The 19,357-nt window shown below is 38.5% G+C and overlaps 1 protein-coding gene across 1 annotated transcript in view; it reads left to right on the top strand.

The window, feature by feature from the left end:
• ush2a (Usher syndrome 2A (autosomal recessive, mild)) overlaps positions 1-19,357 on the top strand; it is a 194,849-nt gene that overhangs the window by 138,886 nt on the left and 36,606 nt on the right. Inside the window, exons 64-68 of the mRNA XM_088004375.1 lie at positions 2,310-2,507; positions 2,637-2,791; positions 7,358-7,556; positions 16,376-16,483; positions 17,299-17,482. Coding sequence (XP_087860501.1) covers positions 2,310-2,507; positions 2,637-2,791; positions 7,358-7,556; positions 16,376-16,483; positions 17,299-17,482 — 844 coding nt within the window. The remainder of the gene's footprint in view (positions 1-2,309; positions 2,508-2,636; positions 2,792-7,357; positions 7,557-16,375; positions 16,484-17,298; positions 17,483-19,357) is intronic.

The raw sequence follows: 19,357 nt of genomic DNA, 5'->3' as shown, positions 1-19,357 counted from the left end.
CCGTAACTGACATACCCCAAAACAACTTCAGCCGTAATTGCTCTGTGAGATGGTTGCACAACTAATGCAGAATTGATCTATGAAAAGAGCAGAACTCGGTGACATTATGAGCTTGTCGAAGTGTGTATTTGAATGTGTTTGCTGCTGAAATCAGGTGGCTGTACAGAGAGGTCGTCACCCCTGCAGAATCACACACATACCATGCTACACTTTAAACAGCTGTTGCAGTGTAAGGTAATCGCTGTTAGCAGCTAATCCTCTCTGGGCTGTAGACGTGTATGTAATTAAAGCAAGACGGGCATTTAGATGCCGTTTCAAAATGATCCACAGTTTATTAGCCCAAAGGGAGTAAGTTTATGTGTCTGTCTGTGGATGATTGCGCCTTCATTTTTGGTCCAGCCACACAGGGTTTATTTGGGTATTGCAGACTTTTTGTTCAGTATTAAAGGTGATCAAGAGTATTTATAGCATGTTTGGTTCTGTAGCAAGAATTTCACATATTTCACATGTGTTTTAATTCAGTTAGTACCTCTGTAGGTCTGTGATTACTTTGTGTGTGTGGCGTAGAGCGGTTAGGATAAGAGTTTCAGGGCGATGCTGTGACACCATCTGGGCAGAGGCACATAAAGCTGTCGCCACCCACCATACACCAGATGTTTCTCATGCGCAACACACACACACAAACGCACGCATGCACACTTACACACAGAGTATCATGATATACAAAGATCAAGCTTTGTATTTACAGTTAGAGCCATAAAAATGTACCGCTTTGTCAACAAACAACCTATATTCATAAAAGTTAATAATCAGACGAAGCACTGAGAGCTTTTTTTGGGGAACAAAGATGTCTGATGTGTATTTACATTTGTGTTCCTCTGTGTTTCGCTACTTAAGTTATGACAGCAGTAAAGACAAGAGCCCCAGACTGGCCGTTTAAGCAAAGCCATTTACAGCAGCAGTCCCTTTGCACTACTAAAATCAGTGCCCATGTATGTGTGCAAGTGCATTTGTATGTATATATGTTCCTGTAACGTAACACCTCATCACCAGAAGGGTTGTAACAATCTTAGCGTCGGGGGACTGCCGCCATGGCCACATGTTTACAACTTTGCACCAGTGGCAGTGCATATTTGTGTTATATCTTACAGTTTGCAGTATAATAGTTAACAGCTTGAAAGATGAATCTTTAAACTGGTGTTGTGGACATAAACCTTTCCTTTGTGTGTCATTAAAGGTTCATATGTTCTAAGAAAAGGAAGAGGTTGAAAATCATCTGAAGTTTTCTTTTTCACTTACTCCACCCGGTCTTCTGAAACGATAGATTTTTGCTCCTTTGTTGCCTTTTGAAGCATTTATATTACGAAAAGGAAACATAAAGTCAGACACCAACTCTTATTACAGTTTCTTGTAATAAGATACTTTATGCAGCATAGTTGTATAAAGTATCTTTTTGAAGCATTCTGTCCTGTGCCTGCTGGTTTTTTCTGTATGACCTCATCGGTCTGATTCACATACAAATGGATAGATTTAGGCATATCTGATCACACCTGGCATTACTATTCAGTCTGAGTTATCAGATATTCCTCTTTATCTGCTTTACATTAACATAAACATAATACTGCATGACGCCGCTGGCTGACGACAAAACTATCAGCAGGTTAATCGATGTTTGTATAAAACTGCCGATGAGTTTTCAGTCTCCTGCAGCATATTTTAACAGTCCAGATTTATCTAAGTCGTTTACCATGGACCTTTTTGAACTGCAAAACTTATAAGCTTGACCTTATGACCCATCACACTTGATATGAGAGAAGTTATGAAGCACAAATTATTTGTTACCTTACAAAATGAAACTCTGCTGCAGCAAAACTGCCACCAGTTTTCACACAACTTTAATACTTTTATGCTATTTTGAACACTGCAAACAACATTTATCTGACAAAAATTGACCTAATTTGTGTCAAAGGAAATGAAACCTGCGACATAAAAAACAGGTCCAAGTTGTTCCTAATGTGCTTGACATGGTTACTGTGAATATATTTATAGAAGTTTGCTTCAGAAATTGAGTCCGGTGCAGAAATAAGGCCTGGAAATGATGCAAAGCAGCAGCAAAATGCAGAAGACATAAAAAGCTAAGCCAGCCTCAAAACCCTTTTGAGTGCGTTCAACACGCCGTCCTACCTGATTCAAAGGATCTATGAGAGATGTTAGTGCCAGGTTTGAATGGATGTAAGAGGTCACAACCACAAATACAGAATATTTTCTTTGGGAAAGACAGATTTATTTTCCGTTATGTTGCATTTTAGACACTGATCTGGAGCCTTTTACAACGTATGAGTATCGAGTGAGGGGCTGGAACAGCTTCGGCCCGGGCTCCACTGACGTTACGACGGTGACAACAAGTGAAGACAAACCGTGGGGACTGGCCCCGCCCCGCTGGAGTCGGCTGGGTGAACGAAACGACATCGTCCAGCTGCAATGGCAAGCTCCAGCCAGACCTAACGGTGCGTGTTCGTTTAACTTTCCTATGGTGATGTGTTACGAAGCGTCCTCTTTGTCCGTCCCTGAGTTCAGTTAGCTCTGTATGTGGATGGACTCAAATCTTGAAAAGACCTTCCTCTGTTTTATTTTAGGCATTATAACCCATTACGTTGTGCTGCGAGATGGACAAGAGCGTTACCGTGGAGATGAGAATACTTTTACTGATGTGGGAGGGATCGGGCCTTTTCAGGAGTTTGTCTACCAGCTGAGGGCCTGTAACCAGGCTGGCTGCACTGACAGCACAAAGGTGAGACAAATATATTTATCAGATCTTTAAAAGGTGCAGTTTGTTTTAAACCAATAAATCATTAGGCAATAAAATGACACAAAAACAAAATGGCTTCAGAAAACTTTCCTCCCTTTGGACGTTTTTATTGCTGGTCAACATCAAACAAAATCCTGATGTGTGGTGTAAAATTTACAGTAGTTTTATTTTGACAGTATTAAAATGTTTGTCATGTGTCACAATAAAGTGGCAACTTGATATAATGAGGATTTGTTAGATTTGTTGACTTAATACACTCTGAGAGCTTGACATTTTTAGTCATCAAAAGAAGTAGATGTTTAATGAAGTATGTTAATAAGAAAGATGTTACTGCACTTATCTGAGTACAAATATTTCAGTTTTACTTCTTTCCTTTTGACCAAATTTCAATATTTGGCTTTATGACGTCATCATTTTATGCAATAATCTGCAGTCTTTTTTCCAAACCCAAGCTGGAGCTAAAAACTAATTTATGAAAATGTTCACATCCTGCTTCTAGTGCTCAATTATAATGTAGGCTTTCCATCCATCTGCCTCACCTGTTACGTTTCCACTGTAAGTTTTGTGATCTTCATCTGCAGAAGCAAATTATTTTAGCCTTATTTTTGCTCCCCCTCTCTATGCAGGACTCTGGATTTGCTGAGTCTTGCCGATGTTTGTGATAGTGGACATAATACATCCAGAAAGTCTTCTCCCTTGCTATCTCTCTCGCTGTAGCTGAGTTGATATCACCGCAACAATTAATTTCATCGGCTTATCACTGCTAAGCACTGTGTAGTGTCTTTCACAATTCTGTAAAAAAATTTAGGTTGAATGTACCAAATGTGTAGCCAAAGAATTGAAAGGAAAATTACCAAACAATTGACACATTAAACAGTGAGGAGGCAAAACAATGACGGTTAATTTCTCTATCAAAATTAAGAGAACGAAACAACAAACCTTGTGCTTAAGATGATTTAACATATGCAGTCTTTGTAAACCATCTTCATCTTCTTTTCTGGGTGTAATTTCTGATTCTGGAGAGAGAAAAGGCATAAACTCTTAGATTTCAATAACTGTTCTTTTATTGATCTCTGCTTTAAATCTGTCGATTAAGAAAAATAAGGGTTTTAAAGACAATTTCTGATGTTTTTTGATTTTGTTCCTTATAAGAACATGACTCTTTATTTGTGACATGAAGCTTCAACAGTTTGCTTCTGGATGAAGACAAACAGAATAATTAAAGTTTCTGAGCGTTTGCAGATCATTCTTAGAATTGCCTCAGCAAATACAGTGTACAAGTTTTAAGTAATGACTCAAAAGTGCCGTGGACGAATTCTTATAAATCACAGATTTTACTGTGCTATTCTTTTTTCCTTTTTCTACATTTTCACGTCAGAAAAAGAAGACTCAGTAACAGAGTTAGATGTGTCAGGAACCCAACATTCAGACTCCTGTGTTCCCGCTTTGTTCTTGTAGGTTATATTTCCCTCTTCCCAGTTGGGAAAACAATAAAATGCTGCCACACATAAACACCGTAGCTAAAGTTACAACTATAAACTGCTTATCAGAACTTCTGATGGTACTTATTTAATATTATGTCTCTCATACTTTTGAACATGTTCCTTTAATGTTTCCAATACATAAAATTCAGTGAAATATAATCTCAGAAATAGAATTAGCTTATGCTAATTTGTCTACTGTCACTATATTTGCTTAGAAAAGGTGATTGCTGCAAGTCAGTGGCTTGATGGAAAACTTTTTACTAATTTGAATAAAAAACTAGACTTTAAAACATTTGTTGTGAATTGGCACTATATCCCTACTACTTTTCTGACTTGCTACTAAAAGATGCTTAGGCAGATTTAGTTTTTTTTATACAGGAAGGTCCAACTAATATATCCAAGGTGATTTATTTATAAGTTACGATAGGATGGTTGATACCTGTGGGGTACGACTAAACATTTGTGGAAAGGAAATCTTAAACTTCCTTGAAATATTGTCCCACATACTAAATTTCTTGAGACTTTTGTTCTGGTGGAAAACCCTAGCAGTGTGTGCATTCATGTACTCCAATACCCCAAACTCTGCAATCCATTTTTCCCCTCCGTCTGCCTCACAAACAAGCTCACACACTCTCCCTGCAGCGGACGGAAGAGGAGTGAGTCGGATTAGTTTGTACAACGGTGAAAATTGGCCAAACAGTCCCAATTATGGGATAACTTGAACTAACCTAATACACCACTGCAATTACCTGGCATCAGCTCCCTCATACACAAAAAACACACGCACGCACTCACACCTGCTGCCTGTGAACTAACACAGACACTCACAAGCACACACCTACTGTGACAACAGAAGGTGCTGATCTAATACGGTTGGTCACTTAGAGCGCGAGGAAGAGCGATTGGTCCTTCTGCGTCTCACAATCCTTTTGCCCTGTTCTCTCTGCCATTTGTCTCCTGTCGTTCGCCTGATCTAAGAGTCACAGTTCCCAGTTTCTCTTTACACTTATCTCCTTACTTTCTTAACCCCTTTCATCTTCAACACCATCACACTATCTAAGCAGCTGCTTTGCTTTCGCAGCTGCCATTCAGTCCGCCTTGTCTCCGTCTCACAGTCTCTCTGTGTTTGAGTGTTCGCATCTTTCTCTGCACAAACATTTAGCATTTTAAATTACATGCACCTTTTAAGAAGTGTAATCTGACTGTCTTGATCGGTTGAGATCAAACAATTATCTGAACTTTAGACTATGTAGTTCTTGTTTCAGTAATTCAGTTCAAGTGGAGTGCAACTTTAAGACTCATTCAGGCAACGTGAGTTTAATTGTATTTCACATTGCAGGATCAAGGCAGGAGAAAAGTGAAAACAAAGAACAGAAACATTAAACTTCAGTGACAAAATAAAGGAAAGCGATAAACAGTTGGAATACAGACTACATTAGATGATGTTCGTGTTAATAGTAATTGCAGGCAAATGGTTAAAAATACTGCTAATGAAAATCCATACTTCGTTTATTCTCGTCTGAAATTTTCAAGTGCAACCCTAACCCTAACCGTTTAAAATAGGATGAGCTTCTAGAAACGTTACGTCATTGAGTGTTACAGATTCATACATAAAGATTTAGGAGATGAAAATGTCCAAACTAAAGGCTTCAGAAGCCGTTTTTAAGGCCTGTAGGTGTTAACATACAGTGGTATGGCTGATTAGGAAAGTAGACAACACAAATACCAAATTCTGATTTGATTTTTGTTCATACAATCAATCTTTAAAGGATGAACTCTGCACTCTTGACTCAATTTCTATGATTTTTGAAAGGGAGTCGATGATAATATGAAATAAAATATGTTTCTATACATCAAAACATTACATTTGTTCCATTTTTTAAAAAATATGAATAATAAAACTTTTTATGCTTGCTTCAAAGAATGAACTTTGACATCAACATATTGCATTTGAATACTTTAGACATTGCAGTGATGTTGCCAAACGAATATCAGGATTAAGACTAAAAGTGGGATTGAAGGGATAAAATCTGATTCGACTTAGTTACTTTCAGATGCATGCCTGTCAGTATCTACTAGTTTTGTTAAGATTTATGTTCTTCTAATCACTGCAAAGGTGAATAAAGTTTTATTTCTGCTACATTTGATCCGTCTGACATTTAAACTTTTGGCACACTGAGACGTCCCTGAATGATCCCATTCCTCCCTCTGTCTTCCTTCCCTCTGTCTGCTCTTCCACCTTTGCTGTTTCCTCCTCGTCTCCGTCTCTGTACTTGAATGCATATACTCACACATACCTGTGTGTGTTTATCTGTGTGTGCGTGCTTGCATGTCTTCTTAGTTGTTGTAGCAGCGATCTAATTGCATAGCATTGTGTGGGACAGCTGGTGGAAGTGCTAGTGACAGTCTATTAAGGCAGGATATCCCTGTTGCCTTCAGCAGCAGATTGCCCTGTGATTCTGAGATCTCCGCATTTACCACAAGTCACCGAGTCCTGCAGACACAACACCAGGAATCGACAATAGGATGGTCACTCTCGTCATGACACTGAGCAACAGCACTTTGCAAACAAGAGCTGAAGCCACTTATTGATTCTCTTTTTTATTTTTTTATGTAGTTGCAGAAATAATAAGTAACTGTGTGTTTATTTAGTATGCAAACATATTTAATCATCTCTTTCATTTTATAAAGCTATTGCTAAGCTTTTAATTTTAGTACATTGTTATGTTGTTTTTTTATCTAAAAAGGTTACTATTTAACCTTAACAGGTTAAACAGTAACCTGTTAAGGTTTTCTGCAGGTAAATGATGGATTCTGGCTGATGAATCCCTGTATTTTGCTAGGCCCTAAATCCAGTTTTTTACCCAAAATAAAACTTTTCTCTAAAAGCTGTGACTACATGCTTTGTCAGGAATCTCTCGCTCTGTTGTTTAATCAAGATCCATTTTCTATGCAGTGTTTTAATGTGCTTTTCTTCTTGTTTAGGACTGTTGTCTTCTTTTTAACTGTTGCCATCGAGTCTTTTTGTCACTATTTGTTTCTTTTTGTGTATTTTGGTCGGTAGGTGGTGGCAGTGACGGCTCAGGGCGTTCCAGAGGACGTGAAGCCTCCAGCGGTGAAAGCGATCAGCTCCTCCTCTCTCCATGTGAGCTGGTCTGTTCCTTCCCGTCCAAAGGGAGTCATCCAGAGGTACCAGCTGAACCAGACTGGCGTCGGAACCATATTCACACACACTGGTGGACTTAGAAATTATACTGTAACAGGTAAGACATGAATCACCCCGTTGGCGCTGTCGATTTTTTAACTTTACTTTTTTCCTTAACTTTTTCCTAGTTTACTCTTTTCTCCACCTTTATTTCTTCCTTCTCTGTCCTTAATATTCCTATAGTGTTATTTGTTTTTGCTTATTTTTGTTTTGTTTGTCTTCTCTGCACTTTTTCCTTTAGGTTTCTTTCTTTTCATTCACATTGTCACACTTGTTCTGCTGCTCTTCTCCTGATCTGCTCATTCTTCCTTCTTTTCCTGATTAATTTAATATTGTTTGCGAGGTTCTATACACAATGTGTAATCTTCAAATGACTGGAAGTCTATGGAAGTCAGTGTAACTGTGATTTAACAATTTAAAGTCAATAAATCCTGCTGCTCTTGGGATCATCTTATTCAGAAGAGACTCAATCGAAAATGTTCAGAGCTAATCTGATTTGGTTTTCCTCCACTTTTTTATTTTAATTTTCAAAAGGTGATTTTTTTTTTTTTTAATTCAGAGGCCTTTACCCGCCTCGCAGCTTTTTGTGCTGCTCCATCTTGGATTCAGACCAGGTATCAGCTCTGCCAGTAGCCAACTGACTATTCCCATGGTGTCTGTGGTTGGCTTGTATGGTCAGGGGTTGTGAGCATGTGTCTGTATGTGTAGGCATGAGGCAAAGCAAACAATGCCAAATAGAGATGGTGCTGCTGTAATACTGTACCAACTCCAAGCGCCAGTGTAAGTAACCAACGTGTGCGTGTGCGTGTGCGTGTGTGTGTGGTGTGTGGTGTGTGTGTGTGTGTGTGTGTGTGTGTGTGCGTGTGCGTGTGTGCGTGTGTGTGTGTGGTGTGTGGTGTGTGGTGTGTGTGTGTGTGTGTGTGTGTGTGTGTGTGTGTGTGTGTGAAATGTTCCTATACCCCAGTGAGACTCTGGAAAGCCATGAAATTAAGCCAGAAGCACTTCTGGGCCGTCTTTCTTCCCTTCTTATGTCTTCTTCTCTTTCTACTTGTCTGCTTTGCAGCTCCATTTCATAGTGTACACTTCTTTTAAGAATATTTTATTATTTTTATCTACTTAAATGTACTAAGTTAGCTGTGCTCCAGTAAAGACATCAGTGTTTTGTCCATTTTTGATATGGAAAGACTGTTTACGATCAGATTCTTGTTTGGAATCATTCAGATAGAAAAAGATCCCTAAGCTCTTTATAAAAAAAAAAGGGATGAACCAATATATTTATGGAAAACATTTTAGCAAAGAACCACTTCATGTAGGATATTTCAGTTTGTAGCAAACTTAAGTTATTTTTAGAAAACAGTATCATAATTGACCAAAAATGAATCAGTTGCGTTACCTCAAATTCAGAAGGATGAATTCTTCACCTTCACTTCTAATTTAAGAAAGATATATTTATATAGAATTAAAATTGAATACAGTTGGTAATGCCTCTTGCAGACATAGCCACTGGCTGAGCTTCTTACTGCCAATAATGGTAAATTATTTACTTTCTTTCATCCTAAAGACTTGAGAACTGACTCGGAGCTCCTCTGCTTCGCGTGTTTGTCTCCTGAATGAAGCCGCTGCCTGGCATTAACATTTTACTTTCTTTAACATAGGAAGTACTCACAGATCCATGTTTCTTTTTATTTCTCTTCTCAAACACCCAGTTGGTCGTAGCACAATGAGCCACGTTTCTTCCTGTTAAAGGGGAGTTTTTCTTTCCACTGTCGCTGCATGCATTCTCAGCTTAAGGGATTGCTGCAAAGCCAACGACTCAATAAAAGCGACAGTCTGCTGTTGCCAAGCTGTCGATTTGGGTTTGGTAATTATGGAAATGATGCAATTGAATTAGTCATTGAAACATCATCTGTTTTGAATTGGTGCTGTATAAATAAGCTGAATTAAGAGAAACACTTCACTTAATTATTAGAAAAAAACCATTTGGAACTAATAATTAAATAATCAAATGCATCATGAAGCAACATAACATCTGCTTTAATTATTTAATTCAGGTAAAGAAACTCACAAACAAATCTAAAAAGAAAAGATGCAACACAGTTTCTCCTCTCCAAAGCACAGCTGAGGTCAGTGTCAAGAGTATTAAGCATTAAACTATAACAAACTTTATGGCCCACTTTTGATCTAATTTATGTTGATCTGTGGGAGGGCTGCAGACTACAAACTAGGTTTAATGATATTGTAACAGAACAGAAGAGCGTGCCTCCCTGGATCAGACGTGTTGTTTACTTTTAATGAAACAAATTGTGTTTCTGCTCAGATGTTTTTTTGTCTGGCTGCAGGGACAGTCGACTCTCTGATCTCACTTTGGTTTTGTTTGCCTCTCGTAACTGAGACAGGCCAGCAGTCCTGGTCTCTGCTTGCACCGGGCTTCGGATGTCTGCCGACTCCTCACGCTGGATTCGGAACTGGGTTTTATGCTTACAAAGACACTGAACACACACCCAGAGGAGAGAGAGGAAGATGTGACACTTCACAAAGCTTCACCCAAACCTGGTTTAACTCATAAAGGAAACAGAAACATTTATTAATGTAGTTCTGATTCAGCTGGTAAGGCTTTCTGATTGCTTCCAAGATTCTTTTTTACTAAAAAAAAGCGACTGGTTTTACCAGGATCCTGAACGTCCGGAGTATTTGGCCTCATCAGAGGGTGAGCTACCAATCAGAGGTCAGATTGGGGTAGCATAAAAATGTCATCACAATTAAATATATGCTGTTTCATTCATTTATTATTATTATTATTTAGGCTTAGAAAGACAAAAAAAATCCAACAATCCATTTAAGCAGCATGTCATCTCATGGGTTGTTACATTTAAAGTTGCAAACATATCATTCCAAAAAAGACACATTTATGCTCAACATGATTTAAAATCATTATTAATGTGTTTTAAAAATATTGACATATGAGAGGAACTATAGCAAACTTGTGGCAAACGAGTAACATTAACTTCTTTTAGATTCATGACCTTCATGGAATAAAATATTTAGGCTAGATTTAAAATTCTGCTGAGAACATTTTCATGTGACGTCGAGAAATACATTTAAAGAGCGTGACAATCACAGGTGTCTGTGGCTGCAGAAAGCGCTTTGTACCCAGATTATCTAAGAACATATGACATACTAGACTTGGTCAAGTGAAGCATGATGCATTTCTGAGGTTTTGTTGCAGGTCTTCCCTGGATTTATTTTGCCTTTTCTCTTTTCTTTTCATTTTTGTAAGATATGACTTTCAGGAACTGTTCAGCAGTTGTAGATTGAATATTTATCTCTATTGGACCCTTTTGGACACATGTCCCATTTTTTAAAGAGTACACATTGTACAATTTTCTGTCAGGTTTGGTTACAAAAATAGGATAAAAATGCCTAAAAGCACAACCAAAGGCCAAATCTTCTAAATGTTTTAAAGTCTGAGGAACTACTGATCAAGAATACTTAAATTTTTACATTGATTTCATGGAACCAAAGTAAAAAAAAATAAGAAAAAGGTGGAAAGAAGACAAACTTGAGAGCAAAAAGTGAAGTGAAGGCTATAATTCAACAGTGAGCAAAGGGGAAGCAGAGGAAGAACGAAGACAGATAAAAAGATTGATGAATGAATCTAAGTGTTTTCAATGAAATATGAACAGAAATAATTGCTGTGCTATTCCCTCATCCTTAATGTTTAATATGCCATTATTCATCTTCCTCTGCGTCTCTCCAGTGGTTCTCTGTCAGAGACAGATGCTCAAAAAGCTCTCATCCACACACTCGTTCAAACCACAGAAAGCAGACGAATTAACTTTAGCAGGAAAAAATGTCACATTTCTCATTTACATGTTGTTAAAATTTATTGAATCAGGTAAATGTCTGTCAGACAAAAGATGCAACGTGTTTGGATATGTCTGCAACATTTATATCTTGTGGAGGCTTATCTCTCAACATCTGTTTACGTTCATTTGTGTCCTTCCTGAAAATATCATTCCTCCAATAAACTCTCCTGTCTTACAAAATTATTAGAAATAGTGTGACAGATTGAGTCTGATTTGCAGTGTTTGTCTAAAAACAGATAATTGCCTAAAAATACAAAAAAGCAATTTGTGTCCAGCATTTCCTGTTTATCCTCTCATTGCCTTAGGAAACAGACTCTAATGGCTTTTTTTAACAGTTTTAAAAAGTGACACTTCATAGAGAGAATTAAGCACTACTGTATAGAAACACCCCATGTGAATCAATATTAAGTATTGCTATCATTAGCTCCCAATGAAATATTGCCTGCAATTATATAGATTATGGCATTAATCATGTGTTTAATTGGTCTTTTGCAGGCTCGTTATTAATTCAGAACAGCAGGGAATTGAGTATGTTCTTTTATTTATTAATGCAACTCCACCGTCGCCCCAGACTTTCACTTGTTCGGGTTAAAGATTGAGGCATCTAGACAAGAGAAAAGAAAGAAGAAAGAAAATAGAATTGCCCGTTTTGATCCTGCCTCTCAGTTGGAATGTCATCGATTGTGTAAGTAACTTAAACAATTGAGGAATCCAGACAAACCCTGTAAACTTCCTCATGAGCAAATTTACTCCTCTCTCAAAAAGGACAGTGGGAGTTTTAATGCCAAAAATGATGTTCTCTGAGGAATCCTGAACTTTAGGTCCCCAACTGTCCTGATTCATTGCCAGGTCCTTTGGTATGAACCTAGAAGTCGTTCAGAGCAGAACGATCAATACATACAGTTTTTTTTTTTTATTGTGTTGGGTTTGAGAAATGAAAAAAAAAAGCGTATGATCTAACACTTTAATGCAAAGAAACCTTCTTAGACTTAAATAATTGATATATTTGTAATATTACCCCATTTAAAGTATGGTTTGTTCTCTTGCAAAACAAACTACAGGTGGTTTATTAGGTCAAGTTCTTTTCAATAAAGCATTTTCAGCACCATGGAGAGCGCAGCCTTAGGCGGCCAGAATAAAACATTTAGGACGTTCTGATTTACTTTGTCATCCAGCTGTTGGCAGAAAATGATCAACTTTCCTGATAATTAAAGAGCCGTTCATGTTTTTCAGTTTTACAAGCTTTACACTGCTTTCAGAACCTGTATGATTCACCATAACTGATGGATTAATGAATTCTGCTCTCAACCAGGAAATCCTAAGAGGAAATGTTTGATCATTACTTTGTGGCCTTAAGCTCAAGAGCTCTTGGATTGTGTAGCTGGTCATGGATCCAAAGTACACCAACAAGTCCGCCTATCTATAACTAAACAAAACAAACTGAAGTTTAGAGCTGTCTGGATTAAAATCCAGTTGATCTGCTGTGGCATGATGTTTATGCTCCAGAACAGTCAAATGAATTAAATCAGTTCTCCAGAGAGGTTTGGATGTCGTTTCTTTCACGTTGGTGTAAAAGTGTCATTGCTAGTTATCAAAAACAACTGATGGTCGTTATAGGCAGATTTAGGAAGGGGCATTAAGTTTTCACTTGGAGCAGTTTTGTATTTACCGGAGTTATCTTTGTCAGATTTTATTTTCTTCTTAAGCTAAAACATTCAGATGTGACAAAGGAAATCTGTAAGTGGGCAAATACTTTCTCACAGCATTCTGCAGACGCAGATAAATGGAGACGCCTCAGACGTTTGTATTAGAGGCTTTATGTAAAATTTAGGCCCTTAGAGAAAATCAGCTTTAAATCCAAATCTCATCATCCAGTTTTTTATACAATCAGGTTGTAACACAAGTCAGTCTGAACAAATAGTTTAAATGAAATATTAAAAATCCCAATATAAATTTACGTTTATAGAAGAGTTTATGTAAACATCTGTCTGGATCTGGATCTGGATCTGGATCTGTGTGTGTGTGTGTGTGTGTGTGTGTGTGTGTGTGTGTGTGTGTGTGTGTGTGTGTGTGTGTGTGTGTGTGTGTGTGTGCGCGTGTGTGTGTGTGTTTGTGTGTGTAAATGTTACGTGAACAGTTTCAGTGTGTGCTCCAGGTTGCAGCTTTGTTTTCTTTAGATTTCTGAGTTTGAACCTGAACTCATCGTTGCAGCTCAGACAGTCCCTGCATCAGGAAACCACGACGGGAAGTCAAACTCTTAATTATTCAGGAGAGGTGTTATCAAAGCTCTCTTCTCCTTCTCGCTCCGTTTTATTTCTTCCCTTTGTTCTCCATGCTTTTCAGTAAATAGATTTTACTATTTTTTTTACTCTTGTGGTTTTTTTTATTCCACTTCTTCACGTTCTCCTCCTCCTGTCTCTTTTGAGTCTCTTTTCTTTCGCTGTATCAAGTAGCTGGTATGATGTGGTGACATTTGCCTATCACTCTGTTATACTCTAAAACAAACAGGAAATGGCAACCTGTCAATAAAATGCCATTTTAGATCAGCCAAACTCCAACACAGGAATAATTTAAACAAATCTGGAACAGCCATTCCCCGTCCTGCCACTCGTTTGTTCTCCTGCTCCTCTCTGACATTTCACTTAGACGGAAGAACTTTTTTCCTCTTCCCTCTGCCAGACTGCCTCTGTCTCGGTGGCGCTACGCTAAACACCATCGCTCTCAGGTCTCCGCTGTGTCCAGATCTCACAATGACGGTGGCAACCTTGTCTCACTTCATGCCACTGAAATTTCTCACATCTTTTTTTTTTTTACTTTCTAGTGATCAACCATTAAAATGAGCAAAGCTTTTTCTCTTTTCATAATCAAGCCTGTATGCTTACAGATGCAAATACACATTCCGTTTCTGTGCATACACACACACACACACACACACACACACACACACACACGGTGTTATTTCTCATTTCTCCTGCAGAGCAACACTGCCCTCTTAAGGTTGAATGTTTAAGGTAATTGGGAACTCCGTAAGGATCTTGAAAGTTATCTGTGTGTTTGCATCTGGACACCCTCAACTATTGAACCAAGAGAAATATTTCTACTTCCTTTAGCGATTAAAAGAAAAATTAAACTAATGTAATCACATCGTTGTTCTTCCTTTTGATTCAGAGACAAATTAATTAAAAAAAAAACACATTTCCAAATCTTGACACAAGTGTAAACTTTAATTTCTAACTCACTTTTATGCTTAAAATTTCTATTTTATTTTATAATTTTGACAAACCATAAATCTTTACCGCTGCTTTTCCATTCCAGTTTGAAGGTTACAGTTTGTGTCTGTTAAATGTTTGGATTCATTGTGACCGCTACGTTGAGACTTTCGGTGCACGAACGTCTAGTGACGGCTTGCTGCCTCATTCAGTGTTAGAACAAATGACATTACTTGCTGTGTAGATACATTTACTATGGTAGAGCACACACACACGCACACACTAATGCACACACTTAGTTTGACAGTTAAGCAGTGTAACACAGCCTTATGCCTCAACCTTAGTGTTTTCGTATGGCTGGCAGATTTCCTTTATTAATCCAAACACAGAGCAGCGTTGTTGGCACATTTGCACATGCATACAGACACACACGCGCGCACACACACACACACACGTGGGCTGATCAGAGGTCGGGCTAAGCGTTAAGCAGGCTGAGCAGCAGAAGGAGACGTGAGGAAGACGCGGTGAAGCTTTTGCTGTGGGTTGGACTTGGTGTGTGTGTGTGTGTGTGTGTGTTTGTGTTTGTGCTGGTTGTTGCATGCTTTTTTTTCAGCGTCTCGTCGACAGAGGAGGGATTTTCCATCAAATCCCTGAGTCAAACTTTTCCTCTAAGTATTAATACCTGGAGACAATTGCACACACTAACAATAACTGTGTGATTGTAGGTGATCATAGTTTTAAAGCTTTAACTAAATTATAATTTTAAAAAGTTTCCTTTTACTGTTACAAAAATTGTACATCACATTTTTTGAGTATTCAAATTAAAAGCTTAATAAATGAAAAGATATATGGTGAAATTCAAGGATCATAATTCACTCACTACATCTCTACAAAGATTTATTTTGATGTAAGTCGTTATTAGTGTGAAACATTTTCTCAGTGCCTATATTGTAGGGAATAAAGCAGAAATAAAGAATTCAACACACTATATTATGCAGTCATCCCTTTGAAATGTCAATTGAGTTCTTTCATTCCTCCTTTGAATTTGATTTGCAAGCTGTTGTATGTTGTCAGTTAAGTGAATGACCATAAAATACCCAGTCGACCCTCATGGCAGCGCTGAGAATTTGCATTCCTCCCCCCAGGTCCGCTGAACATCAAAAGCCAGGCATAAAATATACATCTGCATAAAAAAGTTGTTTCCGGTACGAATAGATCTTTTGCTGTGTTGAATTTTTAGCAACTTCTAGTATTAAAATAAATTTTAAAAAAGCTGATTTTTTTGTGGTTGCACTTAAAGTACCTTTGAGACGCTCTGTGGCTTTTTTTTTTTTAGTCCGTATAGCTGGTGCCTATAAATAAATCATGTCTGGACAATGTAGCCTAAATGCATACAGAGGTATCATAATTATCATAGATCAAAAGCTGATGACATTACAGCGTTAGACCAGTCCTATCCCATGTCAGTTCCACGGCTGCCCATCTTTACGTTGTTTCATTATTGAGTTATGGCATGCATAATTTAACACCGACAGATATGGATCCATCCGTTGAGAGAGTGGAAAGAGCTGAGGAAGAGAGAAAGACAGGACAAACCTTCTGCTTTTTTCTATTTTTTTCTCCTTTTGCCCTTTTTTTTCTTCATATATATATACATATATATCCTTGTATCTCTGAACAGGATTGCAGAAAAATGGGGTTGTATGAATATGTTTCAGATCAGGTTTGTGTGCTTATGTCCCCATGAGGGGTTACTCATTTTGATTTCATTAGTTTTGCTTATGCTTGACCATGTGCTACAGGTTTGCAGCCGTACACAGACTACAGCTTTGTGCTGGTGGCCTGTACGACTGTGGGATGTGCAGCCAGCGAACCGTCCACAGGACGCACCCTGCAAGCCTCACCCAGTGGTATGCACACACACGCACACACACACACACACACACACGCACACACACACACACACACACACACACACACACACACACACACACCTTTGACGCTTTGCAGAAATTTTAGAATCTTCTTATAGTAATATGCCATGGTTTGATGTGAAGAATAGAAAATTTGTAAAATGTATATATTATCATCATTATTATTTTAATGTTGTAAAAATTTATGAGTTTTTTAAATTTTCCAGTACATTTTTTTCATTGCATTTCCCTTCATTTCTCCTTGTCCCCTACTTAATGTAAATGGCAATCTAAATTTTTTTATGAGTACTTGTATCTCTTTGTACATTTGTCCTCCTATTTTCTTTACTTTAATCATTTTAGATTCTTATGGCCTTTACCTTTTCATATTCATTTATGTATCGTCTGAAACTCGTTCTTCTATTTTAAACTTTTCATTTTCTCTCCACTTTCTAAAATTAAGTTCATATGCATGCTCTGTGTGACTTAAATATTTCCTTTGTTTTTATAAAGAGTTTAGATCTCAAGCTTTAGAAATATTTTGAATATTATTTTACTTTTAAAATCAGATTTTTTCATGTTTAAATGTTTGCTTTCTTCTGGCGTATTGTCCCCCCTTTTTTCTTTGTTCTTAACATATTTTTTTTTCCTGAAGATTTTACATTTATTGTAAAATTGTCTCTGTTTTAATAAGCCTTCCATGTAAAATATTAATTTTAATATTAAAATAAAGATTTCATTCCTAAAAAAAATGATAGACGCTATTAACTAGACTCATCCTCCCTCTCCTCTTAATTTCTGCCTTCCTCCAGGTGTGTGGTCAAGCCCCAGACACCTGATAATAAACACATCTGCGGTGGAGCTGTACTGGGATCCGCCGTCTCAGCCTAACGGACATGTCTTCCGGTACCGGCTGATCAGAGACGGTCGCACTGTTTTCACCGGAGACCACCGGGACCAGAAATATATCGACACTGGACTCCTGCCAAAACACAGGTTGAGCACAGACACGGATGGCGAGTTTGTGGACCGGCGATGACCTTTAGTATCTGTGTCTTAACTTGTGCATATGTTCATGTCGAGGTCGCCGTCGTTTTAAAATCTTTGCCGTCGCTCTGACCACGCCTCTCTCGGGGCTTCGCTCTGTTTGCATCATTTAATGAGCAAATATTTGACATACCAATGACAGATGCAAACATTATCCCGCCTGCGAATTAAAATCATGAATCAGATTTGGTTTTGCTTGCAGACGGCAGCAGAGCGTAGATTTTATTTATCTGTTTATTTTCATTTAATCTTTATTAATCTGTTTCTCTTTTTTTTTATGACAAAATCGATTCTCTGCATTCATTATAGAAGCGTGAAACGGTACCTTTCCTCCAAAATAGAAAAGTTAGGATAACATCCCGCTCCACTCCCATCTCTCCCATGTTTTAGTGCGAGAGAAAAGGAAGGAAGCAAGGCGATAGGACTGTATGTGTGTGTGACGTTTAATTTTCCCTAATTCCAGATAGTCAGCCAGAAGGCATTCCTGTCCGGACCCTTCGCTTCTCATCACTTGTCTTGCCTCCCGTCCCCCCCCGCCTCCCACCCCTCGGCCTCTATCCATCCCTTCCTTGCTATCATTTCCCTCTTACCTCATTCTCTTCCTCTTTCCCTTCTTTTCCCAATTTAGCCCTGTGCCAAGAATTACACAGGGAGCACCGGCCCCATTATCCGAGCTGACTCGTGTGTGCGCGTGCAAGTGTGCAGTGTGGCACTTCTTTGTGTGCGCGCGTGGGACAGCTCAAAGTGGCCATTGATTATTTATGACAATGTTGATTAGCTGTCACTTTGCTTGGGCAGCCCAGGAAGTGTCTAAGATGACGAGAGAATTAACCTATTCCCTCTGGCTGGCCCCGCAGGACACACACACACACACACAGACATTCTTGGATTTCCATCCAAACAGATGCAAATGCTCCACTCTCTGATTACCTAATATGCACTCTCACACACACACAATTTTACTTTTGATATCCCAAGGCGGTGTTTACATTTAGGTAAATATCTTCCAATGATGAAGTGTTGAACTTCATTCTCCCACTGAAACCGTATGCCATGATAAAATTCTTCCTCTCCATCACACTCGATCTCTTCTTCACCCCCTCCCTCCAACAGTCCCTCTCTCTCTTTCCTCGCCGTGGTTGATGTGTCCCACTGATGTGTGTTTTTTATGTTTTTCTGTGTGTCTGTGCTTGTGTGTAAAAGTAACGTATGAGTAGTTTTAATATGTTTTCGTGAGTGCGTTCTAAGCCAGTGCCGAGGCGCTAATGGCCTCCTGTTTAAAAAGCTCGGCACATGAACAATAACCCAACATCACCGCCTATTAATGCATGTGTGCCGGAGTTTATAGCAAATTAAAGGCTTTTAATGTTAAATGGTGGCCCACTTACACAGTTAATGTAGGACTCGGCACCAAGCAGCCACATGCTCTTAAAAGGGAAATCTATCTTATGATGTCATGAGCCGGAGAGGCGGCGAGGGGATCGAGAGACGCTCCGAGACACATGGAGAGAGAGAGAGAGGAAGAGGTGAACCTCAGAGACAAAGAGTGAAGAGGAGATAAAACTGTAGTTTCTGTTTTAGCATCCACAAAGACATGTGTGATTAAATGTTCTCTAGAAATTGTTAGATATTATTTAATAATAATAAAATTCTAGTGAAATTAGATCAATTTAAGCTCTACACCCATTCTTTGCAGACATTTTTCACCAGCTTTGGAATAAAAATGAAGAGCCCACTGCACTGAGCCCCATTGAAAAGCTCCTGGTTTTCCCACCAAATATTGATTTCTGAACTCTTCCTGAGTTAAAACATTAGTATTGTTGT

Source organism: Poecilia mexicana, unplaced genomic scaffold, assembly GCF_051168715.1.
Source record: "Poecilia mexicana isolate PSO_F unplaced genomic scaffold, ASM5116871v1 scaffold_3, whole genome shotgun sequence".
Classification (NCBI taxonomy): Eukaryota; Metazoa; Chordata; class Actinopteri; order Cyprinodontiformes; family Poeciliidae; genus Poecilia; species Poecilia mexicana.
Note: the sequence above shows the minus strand (reverse complement) of the source record. Positions and strands in the feature narration are given on the sequence as shown.